Source organism: Callospermophilus lateralis, chromosome 7 (genome assembly GCF_048772815.1).
Source record: "Callospermophilus lateralis isolate mCalLat2 chromosome 7, mCalLat2.hap1, whole genome shotgun sequence".
In the NCBI taxonomy this organism is placed as follows: Eukaryota; Metazoa; Chordata; class Mammalia; order Rodentia; family Sciuridae; genus Callospermophilus; species Callospermophilus lateralis.
In genome coordinates, this window is record NC_135311.1 from 97,207,242 (window position 1) to 97,219,547 (window position 12,306).

The 12,306-nt window shown below is 42.3% G+C and overlaps 1 protein-coding gene across 1 annotated transcript in view; it reads left to right on the top strand.

Moving 5' to 3' along the window:
• The window catches only part of LOC143404001 (cytochrome P450 2J2-like), a 42,043-nt gene that overhangs the window by 12,710 nt on the left and 17,027 nt on the right, over positions 1 to 12,306 (top strand). Inside the window, exons 2-5 of the mRNA XM_076862358.2 lie at positions 5,467 to 5,629; positions 7,511 to 7,660; positions 8,063 to 8,223; positions 11,259 to 11,435. Of these exons, the coding sequence (XP_076718473.2) occupies positions 5,467 to 5,629; positions 7,511 to 7,660; positions 8,063 to 8,223; positions 11,259 to 11,435 (651 nt within the window). The remainder of the gene's footprint in view (positions 1 to 5,466; positions 5,630 to 7,510; positions 7,661 to 8,062; positions 8,224 to 11,258; positions 11,436 to 12,306) is intronic.

A 12,306-nucleotide genomic window follows, 5' to 3' on the forward strand; every position in this document is an offset into this window, starting at 1 on the left:
CACACCCCCTCCACCGTTTCCTGCCCACTAGTAAAGATCCCAATCAGGCTCAACCTCCTGTCCACAAAAGCTCTTCTGGGCCTACAACCTATTATTCAGGACCTTCTTAGCAAGGGGTACCTCCGTCCTATTCATTCCCCTTACAATACTCCCATACTAGCGGTAAAAAAGCCCAACGGGTCCTATGGCTTAGTTCAGGACCTACGACTCATCAACACCTCCTTTAGGCCCATACATCCTTTGGTTCCCAGCCCATACACCCTGCTGTCTCAGATCCCCCACACTGTCACCCATTTTGAAGGTCATAGATTTAAAGAATGCTTTCTTCTCCATTCCCCTTGCCCCCGAATCACAAGATCTTTTTGCCTTTACCTGGACAGATCCCACCACCAGACATTCTCCACAACTAACCTGGACTGTCCTTCCTCAGGGATTTCAAGATAGTCCACACCTCTTTGGACAAACCTTGGCCTCCGACCTCCAATCTTTTCACCCTCAGTGTCCCTAACCTCCTCTTGCAATATGTTGATTATCGTCCGGCAAATCTCTTTACCCACCTGCAGGGGGGAAAGCACCCCACCACAGCCTTTAAGACCCTCAGGGACTCTTTCCTTGGGCAGATTCCTAAAGTCCTAGTCCTCTCACCTTTAAGACTCGGCTGCTAGAGAGACGCTTACCCTCCCCTTCCACTCTCTTGTCCTGCCTCTTCTTTCCAGCCCTGGGAGTCTCCGGCCTCTCCAGGAGGGGTCCCAAAAAGCCTTGGCCAAGGTCTCCCATGGCTCCAGCTCCATCCAGGACGAGAGCTTCGAATGTCAGGATTCGGTGACGACCAATCTCTGCAGCTCGAACCTGCCACTTAGGCACTCCTGATTTTTTTGGCTCTAGCAGGGACACCCCTTTTACCAATAAATCAGTTTCCTCCTTCTCTGCGTCCTCTTCCCTCCTCCTTACATGGGTTATGTGTCCTCTCTGCCGGTCAACTCTCCCCTACAGTGCCTCTTGGATCAAATATAGCACCCAGGCCTGGCCCACTTATCCCTTAGACAACTAAAGTAGATGGCCTCTTTTTGGGTCCCTGGATCCCTCCAAGGGATCTCTACAATTACTGTGAGCATTCAAAAAAAATGGGTAGAGATCGCTTATGTCCAGGCTTTCTTCTTGCTCTGATCCAATCCTGCTCTCTGCATCTCTTGCAAACCTCTAAGAATTCTTCTAGCCTGTCCAAAGGGCGCTCAACAGATAACACAGTTCTCCTACTTTCTTGGCCTTAAAGGGATATTGGGCCTTTTGACAAAAGGCCCAAATAGCATGTAAAGGGGTCACATATCTCTTAATGGGAAAAGGCCATTACAGTAGACAGAAAAACAGCTTATTGTGTCTATACCTACACCAAAGACCAAAGATGACATACTCTCCTTCTTGGGTTTGGCTGGTACTTCAGGACCTGGATTCTCCCTCCTCGACAGGCTGCTATATAATCTGGCCAAGGGCCCCCAAGGTGAACCCCTACCCTCAGGGGTAGGGAAGCCCTTTAAAAAGGCCTTCCTCTGGGCACCCACCCTGCATCTCCCTGACCTCTCCCAACCCTTCACCCTCTATGAATATGAGAAACAGGGACAAAGTCTGGGCATTCTGGGTCAGGAATATGGCCGCACATTTGTACCAGTGGCCTACCTATCCAACCTCAGCTTCAGGGCTGGCCCCCATGCCTCAGAGCCCTAGCAGCAGCCCATGACCTCCAGAAAGAAGCACATAAGCTTACCTTTGGCTCCCTGTTAACCATCTCATCTCCTCACCATCTAAAGGATTTCCTCACTTACAAGGGGCTACAGTCACTTCCTCCTTCCAGGGTTCTATCCCTCCTTGTCTCTCCTTGAAAACCCCTCCATCTCTTTTCAGCCCTGCTCTCCATTAAACCCTGCCTCCCTCCTCCCATCTTCTCCCTCACAAGATCCCATCCACAAATGCCAGGAGATACGATTTTACCCTGCCCTACCACCATTCTGAGGGACCCTGTCCTCTTCAGACTTCATCTGGTTCTCAGATGGTAGCTCCTTTATACACGAAGGGCTTAAAGTGGCAGGGTATGCTGTCATTCCCATCTCATCCATCATAGAGGCAAAACCTTTCCCACCAATACCACCAACCAACAAGCTGAATTCATAACTGCCACAAGAGCATGCAAGCTAGAGGAGGGAAAAGCCCTCTCCCTATATAATACATCGTCCATATCCTGATCTCCCACGAAGCCATTTGGAAAGAAAGTGGGTATTGACCACCAGAGGGATGGCAGTCATTAATTCCACATTTATTTCTGGTCTACTACAAGCCTCCAGGCTGCCTTCCTAACTGGGAATAATCCATTGCAAGGCCCACCAAACTGACTCCTCCTTTACTACTATGGGGAATTCCAAGGCCAATCAAGCGGCTCGATCAGCCGCCCTCCAGAGCTTTACCTCCTCTCTGCTACTCTTCGTTACCACCAGGGATCGGCCCAAAGATCCCCAACAACTCTTCCAGTTTCTTCACTGTCTATTCCATTCTAGTCCACAGAGTCTCACTACTTTCTTTCACTCCTTTTTCACCCTTTCCCCACGTGATAAAACCCTCCTACAACAGATCACTTCCGCTTGTCAGATCTGCCAGAGAACCAATAAAACCTAAACTTTTCCCTTCTCATCAGGCCCATGGTCATATACTTTTTTTGGGATGGGTTAAAGCCTTTCCCACTTCTAACAAATGGGCCTCTATGGTAATTGATCTGTTGCTTACTCACATAATCCCCCGTTTCAGGATGCCCACTTTTATCCAATCAGACAATGGCCCAGAATTCACCTCGAAGATAACACGGGGACTGACTCATGCCATATCACTCCCTTGGCATTTCCATTGCCCTTGCAGCCCTCCAGGCTTCCGGAAAGGTTGAAAGGACCAATCGGTCCCTTAAAGAGACCCTCACCAAGCTCACCATGGAATTAAGCCTGAACTGGGTAAAGGTGCTCCCCTTGGCTTTATTGCACATTAGGACCTTGCCAAAGAAGCCTTCTAATCTCTCACCTTTCGAAGTCATGTATGGCCGTCCCCTCATTCCTCCCGTATTGCCTACAGATGCCCTGCCCCTCCTCTTCCATCTACGCTCTGAACTCTGGTGCTATCAAGACTGGCTCCTGCCTGACCCCAGTCTCTTTCAAAACCCTACCTCCTTAACACCTGGTCAACTTGTTTACTATTGCCCACGGGGGTAAAAGCTCCCTCTAAAACCAAAATGTGAGGGCCCTGCTCAGGTGATTATGTGCACTCCCTTGGTGGCCAAACTCAAGCTGTCTAATAACCAACTTACCCCGTGGATTCATATTTCCAGCCTTAAGCCCGGCACTCCTACCCCTTCATCAGGAGAGCCAAGATCAACACCTGTCATTAAGTACTCTTGTCAATGCCCCCCCTCATTTCTGGCCCCTCTTGGGTCCTCTCTTCACCCTATGTCTGGAGATTCAAAGCAAGTGACCCTAAGAGCCTCCTCCAGCCAGACCCCCCCTTCTCCTCCTCACAGACCCCCTACTTGCTTGGATCTGGCTGGTGGTGGGACCATTGTGTGTTGTCCTTCTAACAAACAACTTAGGTGTCTGGAGCATGATGACCCCTGAATAAGTGTGATCATAAGAGAGCACTTTATCAGTTGCCTTCTGGGCCTAAGGAGGAACATGTGTATTTTGTTTACCCTCCCAGTTTCGTAAGAATTTCAAATGTCAGTATTTAAGGTTGAGGTGTTTCACATAAAACCTGGAGAGATCTGACTGCTCTCAAAGGGAAATCTGGTAACAATGGGCCATCATCCTCCCATGGCTGCCTTCGTTCAGAGTGTGGGAGAAGCTGCCTTCTTTATTTCAAAGCCCCTACTTTCTTGGATGTGACTAGGGAAAGCTGGGAACAGCGATAAGTGAGAGAAGCAAGCTGGTTTGGAAAGCTGGGATATTTCGAGAAAGTTAAAGAGAGAAGCAAGCTGGTTTCAGAGACACCCAGGTAGGAGAGAGTTTGAAGAGCAGCCTTAATTGAGAGGGGGAGGGAGCTAGATTGGACTAGGAATGAAGAGTGGAATTGAGGGTGTTAGGGGCAGGACAGGGTGGTGTGCAGGGCATGCCAAACAAAATTAGCTGCAGGATGACCTGGCTTCTCAAACCCTCTGTCTTCCCCCGAGAAGAGCCATCCAATGGTGAGCCCTGCTGGCTCACATGATCCTTACCCACCAATCAGACTAGTCCTGTTGGCTCACAAGATCTTACCCACCAATCAGAAAGCACCCCATGCCAACTCTCAAACTGTTGAACCTTTAAACTGACATAACTGTCAAACCACCCCCGGCTCTATAAATATGCAGAGCTGTTCTTCAATAAACGGGCATTTTCTCCAGCTACAACGAATCTTGTTCAATCTTTCACAATCCCATGTTAATGTCGGCACTGGGGTCAATTGGTGGTCAGAAGTTACCTTAGTGCGCCTGCACTAAAAAAGGAATCTTCCTCCCTAGATAAATGGAGGTACTTTTAGCCATAATTCATAGCTTCAGTTCAACATCAATGGACCCTATCAAGAGTTAGTCTCATTAATCCTTTTCTCTTGACATATTTCTTGATTAGCTCCTTTTGTTTCTGTTTTTTTCCTACAAATTATCACATTTTGCTTTCTTCTTTACTTCTGAAATAATTTAAAGAAGACACTAACATAAGTTAAAGAATACCTGTGACCTTGCCTGCATTTTACTGCTCATTGCCAGCTACAACCTAACAAAAGAAAAAAAAAAAAGATTTAAGTTCCTAAATTCCATATTTGCTACACCAGACTTACATTAAACATACCCAACATAAAACTTAAAGACAAAACAATATAATATGAAGACACAAAAAAATGTATATAGGAAAAACAAAATCTTAAGGGCTATTTAATATCTTTAGATAGAGAAAAATTATTTATATAAATTAATAAAAGTTGTTAAAATTCTAAAATTAAAACCCACTAAACTGAAAATGGATACTGATAACCCAGAAAATCATATTTTAAAACAACAAGATTCCCCCTCCCCATAAGAAAAAGAAAAAAGGAAAAAAAAAAACATATCTAGCAAATTTTCGAGTTCATATATGCTGCATTTTCTGCTTTCACTAAACTCTAGGATGCCTAAAGTTAGGAACCTTGTTTATTTTATGCCTTCTTTTAGTGACACATGGTAGATGCTCACTCTATTAATACTGGTTGAATATATGAATATATGTTCATAAGGAAACTTCCAATCCCTCTGTGAACTAAATTTGAATTTAGTTGAGGAGAAAAAGTTCAAACTCTTCCTATCACACCAAGGTGTGTGTCCGCACACACGCTTCCCTCAATGTGAGCCCTTTAGCTTCACACATGCCTGTGTCCCCAGACACCCAGACAAGTGCATGTTCAACTGTGACTATAACTGTTTTTCAGTTGGTGAAGAAATATGGGAATGTTCTTAGCCTGGATTTTGGTAACCTGTCTTCAGTGCTCATAACTGGACTGCCCTTAATCAAAGAAGTTCTTTCTCAGACAGACCAGTCCTTCGTGCACCGCCCTGTAACCCCTCTCCGAGAACGTATCTTTAGGAAAAATGGTAAGTTTATTGATGACTGTAATGTGTGCATTTGAAATGCTATGGTCTCTTCACCATGCCTCTATGCCTATAATTTTCTGACACTCCCGGAAGTTAACCTCATTATGAAATGCCTGCCCTTATAAGAAGCCAAATGCCCACATTTTCTGGTTGAAAATATCTCCTTTTAAAGATTTGTCTGAGTGGTTCCTGATAGAGATTTTGGAGAAACCACATGTTCTGCACAAACTCTGGATGCTTTGATAATGAAGTAACCACATCACCTAATTATAACAGAAGAGGAGACAGTGTGTGAAAAAGCTTCATACCTAATCTTCAAAGAACTCTGCCATTTCAAGATTTGATAGAAGATGAAACAGAAAAAGATATAAGAAGTTTCTTGAGGGTATTAAGAAGAAAATATGGAAGTGTATACCCTGAACTCCACCAGAAATGAGTGTGCAATTAAAAAAGCATCTCATGCTGCTAAAAGATCAAGTGGAATGAGGTTGAAAGATAGTCCTGGACTGACTGTAAGGATGGACATTTCATTAGGTTGGTGGAGCTGTGATGGCAAAACCAGACCTGGTTGTGAAATGAATTATAAAAATGTTACGGTAAGAGGGACTGAGGCTGTGGCTCAGTGGTAGAGCGCTTGCCTAGCACATGTGAGGCACTGGGCTCAATTCTCAGCACTATGTATAAGTAAATGAATAAAATAATAAAGGTCTACACATCTAAAATATATTTTTAAAAATGTTATGGTAAGAAACCTATGCCTGGAGAAGGGTCAGTTGCTCTCCCCTCTCACAGCCTTTCTCTTGGAAGCCTAATTAACCATGGGTTGATTAACCTTTTGAATTGTAAATAACTGCCCTAGGGCTCTGACTATTCTCTCTTGAAAGAGCACTTTCTTCCTACCTGTTTCTGTGAGCATGTTAGACACCCTGCACAGGGCCTTTAGCAGAGTAGATTAGGAAAAATTTTAAGAGAAAAAAGCCCCAATGATAGGATGGGTCTAAGATGACATGAAATCATGAATAAATGTTGTGAGAAACTGTGGATCAGGGCTCAGAATTTGGAGTTTTGCTCTCCTCTGGGCGCGTCAGCATAAAATAGAGATTGGAGTTCTCCTCTCTGAGTATTGCTTGCTGCTTCTCCACCAGTCTTGTTTCCCACAACAGAGTCAAAGCCAGGTATCACAAGAAGTTGAGGAGTAGCCATGGGGAAGTGGAGGGGTGCATGGCATTGCCTGTGTAGTGAAATGGATGGTGGTCTTTTGCACACAACGGGATGTTCCCCCCCCCCCTTCTCCTATGCTGTTCTTTCTGTGTGGAATACTCACTGGTCTCTTGCTTTGTTGAGTGATTCCTTCATCTTTTAAGGTCACACTTAGGACATCTCCTATAAAGCCTTTCTTTGCCTTCTAACAATTATGGACTTTGACTTATCTCTGAGTGCATTCTTGGTACTTAGCTTGTCATAACTACTGAACTGTACTTATGTGGCTACTGATTAAAGCATGAGTTTTGGAATCAGGGAGACTTGAATTTGAGTACCTGGTTAACTGATTACTATATGACCTTGCAAAATTTACTTTATCCCTTATTCAGTAAAATTCAGGGGAGGGCAGAGGAGGGGCAGGCAATAATTGTATCTATCCCATAGAGCTTCTATGAGTGTTAAATTACGTAGTACATAAAAAACACTAAAGTACCTGATGTTGTAAGTAATCAATAACTGTTAGCCATTGTGTACATTGCTTTAGGTCTTATTTCTTTGAATAATATTCAGGTGCCTTAATGTCCCTCCTCTTTTCCATCTGATACACATTTCCATTCAATTTGCCAGATATTTGCATAGTAGAATCAGAATACCATAATATTGACTTTTCCCCCCTAGGATTGATCATGTCTAATGGCCAAATATGGAAGGAACAAAGAAGGTTCACCCTGACAACATTAAAGAACTTTGGTTTAGGAAGGAAGAGCCTAGAGGAACGTATCCAGGAGGAGGCCTACCACCTTGTTGAGGCAATCAAAGAGGAAAATGGTGAGCATTTCACAAGAGCATTTACAGGAGCCTGTGGCCTATGCATTCACTGGATAGATACTTTTTAAGTGTCTAAGTGCTTGCCCTATGACCAGCACTGTCCTAGGCTCTGAGGATACAATAGGAAACAAATACCATGACACTTCTCTCAAGGAGTGCTAGAATTCAGTGCGCAAAGACAAACATTAAACATATTATGATATTTAAGTCCTGGTTATCAGTTCAACCCCCCTGGCATTGATTGTATCCTTACTGTATCACAGACTCCATATAGGGGGCTGTGGCCAGTACCTCCTCTAGGATTCTCTAGTAGGTATATCTGTGTCAGCTAGAAAAGACTCCTGTCAAAAACAGGAAGAAACGAATGATTTTGAAGAACTCTCTACCTTTCTCTACCTCCAGGACAGCCTTTCAACCCTCACTTCAAGATCAACAATGCAGTTTCAAACATCATTTGCTCTATCACCTTTGGGGAGCGCTTTGAGTACCAGGATGCTCAGTTCCAGGAGCTGCTGAAGTTACTGGATGAGGTCACGTTTCTGGAAGCATCGAGATTCTGTCAAGTAAGCAGTCATCTTCTATATGCTGGTTAAGGCCATTGGGGCTGATCTCATATACACATAGCTGCTTCTTCTTTTTGTTTTTTAATTGAAATGTAACATTTTAAAATTAATTCAACAAAAACTTATTTGAAATCAGCTTTTTGACTTTAGTGTTTTTAATAATGTTGAAAATTTACTAAATGGAAGAAACATTTCTAAGATTCCTGTAGAGTTCAAAATTATACAAGACATACACTTACGTACCTGTGTTGTTCTTTTTCAAAAGAACACATTGCCATTGCCCTTGCCTTTGAATCTCTCCTCTCCATGCTACTTCCAAAATATCCATTTCCTTCCTGCCTCAAGCACCCTTCTGAGTGCAGTTTCTCTCCTGGTGTGTTGTTTTAAGATTCGCCTGATTTGGTTGCTTTTCTTCTTCTTCTTCTTTTTTTTTTTTTTTTAATGCAGACTAGCTTTGCCTTGTATTGAATGTGCCCCTGTTTGTTAATCTATTTGCTATTTTTGAACAAATTTGAGCATTTTCCAGTTTTCACATTATGAATAGAGCTGCAACTAATATTCTTTTACTACTGTTCATGTGGACACACTCACTCATTTGTCTTGCATATGTATCTGGGCATAAAAGATAACTAAAGATTTCACACTATTTACATAACCATCAGCACTTGATACTATATATATCTATACATATATATATATGTATAGATATATAGTATATACTATATACTATATTCTACTTCTCTAGTCCCTTATATATTAGATGTTTTCTTTTTAAACAGCATAAAAATGAATATAAATTTTGTACCAAAGTTGACAATATTTTTCTTTTTATTGGAGCACTTAGTTTCTTTTATCAAATTTACTGACAAATAAAAACTAATTCATGATCACTTTGTGGCTTCTATTTTTCTTCTGTTTTGACTCATTATTATTAAATTTATTTTATTTTTTCCTATATTCATTTAGATTAAGATTTTTTCTATTTCTTTAGTCTTTGCCTTAAAATTATTATTATTATTATATTAGTCTTTACCCTAAAATTTTTAATATGCACAATTAACTGCCTGCATCTGAGATTAATACCTTTGTGCTCTCCCGAAATAATACATGATCTACAGAACACACCTCTTGTCACTCCTTTAGGTCACTGTCATCACGTATTTTAGTTTCTTCTTTTTTTAACTGGAGAGTACATGATCATTATTGTTTCATGCAATGTCTGCTTATATTTACCTATATAGTTATCAGTTTTTATTTTTATCATCCTATCTTGGATTTAAAGCCCCCTCCTGAATTTCATTTAGTGGAGATCAATTGATGGTAAATTCTTTTGGATTCAAAAAGATCTTTACACTGTGATTTCCTCTATCTTGGTCTTGAGATTTCTATCAAGAGAATGACCATGAGCCAAGACAACCCTTTCCTAGGAGAGCCCTGACCAGCAGGAGAGTTAGGTTTAGGGCTGATCAGGTAAGATAAAGTATAGCAAGCTCATGAAATAACAGAAGCAAGATACTACTCCTAAATCCTGAGAGTGAGAGGGCCCACAAAGACAGATGGGAGATCTGGGAATGGGAGTGTCTCAACCAGTGGGTGGAGAGAGAGAGAGACAGAACCTGTGAGACCAAGCCTTCATTAAAGGCCTTGGTGGTCTCTCGAGCTTTCCTGGGGGTGGTCAATTGCTAGCTTAAAGAAAACACTCTTGGGCTCTAGATGGAAACATTTTAAATGACTCCAGTATTAACCATTATGTTTATTTCATGGTCAGCAGCTATGGGATGTGTGGCCATGGGGCCAGTGATATGAAGAATAAGCAAAATGTATTATTATCACAAAGGAAGGAGAAGTTTAACTAGGCCAAGCTATGGTACAATGAGGTTTTAAGTGACTCATGTCAAATTGAATGGGTGCCAAGGCAGCAAGTGTATTAAACAAACTTAAGATACTTTATTTTGCTTAAATTTAATATTTAAAGAAGTTTGACTCTTTTCTCTTTATATACTCAAAATATTCTTTCAGCATCCTCTCGGTTTGCACTGGTGCCAGGGAGAGTCAGCTACAAATGTGATTGCATTTCTTCAAAACTACTTTTTCCTTTTCTCTGGAAGCATTTTATATGGATGCATTAATCCTCTGTGGTTGGACTGTCCAGTGGAAAGTGGCAGGGAGGGATAGAAAGGAGGTGGTGAGGTTGCAGGGACCAAGTCTGTAGGGCTTCTAGGCCAGAGAAATTATGCCAGACTTTATCAAGGATAGTGGAAAGCCATTGGAGGATTGAAAGGTAAGGAATCAAACTGTTAAATGATACTCCAGCAGCTCTGTGGAAAATAGGCTGGGAACAGGGTAAAGAGTGGAATAAGGAAATTGCTGAAAGCTATGGCAGCATTTTGGTAGGAGACAGTGGTGGTTTGTAGTGGGATGGCAAGTACTTGGACTGATGAGAAGTGTGTGTGCCGCAGTCTCTGGCTGGGAACAAATCATGAGCCTCCACACAGCTTGTAGATTCAAACAGCAATTCTTTATTCCCGATCTCACACTGGCGTTCTACAAACACGCTCTGGGGAAATCCACGTTCTCTGCCCAAATCCACCACTCCACTGGGCTTCTGTCTCCCAAAAATACAGTCTGACCCTAAGAACTCCAGAGGAACTCAGGCAGCAGGATACGCCCTATTCTAAATGGGGAACACCCTAATCTCCTATTATGCTAAACCAGGAACACCCTAAACACCTGGTCCTTGAGCAAGGTCACCTTACATGCAATGTAGCTGCAAAATGTCCTATTTCCACGAGTCCTTCCACTAAAGAAACATGGGGGTACGCTGCAAGGAAATTGTCATACCTACTTGGCTGATGGCTCCCAGCATGTGTGGAAGGTTGAATGCCTGCCAGAGTGACTAGAGAGAAAGGAGAAGTCAAGGATGACTCCTCAGCTTAAGCATAAGCAAATAAAAGAGATGGAAAGAGATGACTGTCCTCAAAAGTGCAAAAGTGGCCCCATGCTGTCTCCATGATCATTCTGTTTTTTGCCATTAGCTCTACAACGTCTTTCCATGGATAATGAAATTCCTCCCTGGACCTCATCAAACTGTCTTCAGGAACTGGGAAAAGCTGAAATTGTTTGTTTCTCATGAAGTTGAAAAACACAGGAAAGACTGGAATCCTGATGAGTCAAGAGACTTTATTGATGCTTACCTCAAGGAAGTTGTGAAGGTGAGGAAAACAAATTTGTCTCCTTTGATTTTTTTTTCTTAAAGAACAAATAGCTGTATATTAGTTTCCAATAGCAACTGTAACAAGTTATCACAAATCGAGTGGCTTAAGATGGTACAGATGTGTTGTTTGTTCTCTGACTGTTCTGAATGACAAAAGTCCAGTTCTGAATGGCAGAAGTCAAATGCAGTTTCACTGGGCTAAAGTCAAGATGTTGGTCAGCTTAGATCCTATGAAGTCTCTAAGAATTGGTTTCCATGGCTTGCCCAGCTTCCAGAGGCTTTGATTTGTTGTTCCTTCGTCAATCTTTAGCACCAGGGTAGCATCATCTCTCCTCTCTTGTCTTCCTGCTTCCATCTTTACACTTTCTCTCTCTGACTTTGATCTTCTTCCCTCCATCTTGTAAGGATAATACAGGACAATATTCCTAACTGAAAACCCTTAAGTGTAATCACATCTGCAAAGTCCCTTTTGCTATATGTTGTCATCTTTTGTGGTCATGATTTAATTATGGTTTAATCATGGTTCAATTTTATGTGGATGCATTAATCCTTGATTAATCCCTGGGGTATCATTTAATCTTAACCCTATTCCATTCTTAACCCTATTCCCAGCCTAATTTCCACAGAGCTGCTGGGGTATCATTTAACAGTTTGATTCCTTACCTTTCAACCCTCAATGGCTTTCCACTATCCTTGATAAAGTCTGGCATAATTTCTCTGGCCTATAAGCCCTACAGAGTTGGTCCCTGTAACCTCATCATAGGTGAGTAAAAATTACTCAGGATGCTGAGGCACTTTGAAATAAAGACAGAGGTTTAATGGCATTTGGTTTTAGGCCCTGAAAATGCCCCAAATACTCCCTTTTCATC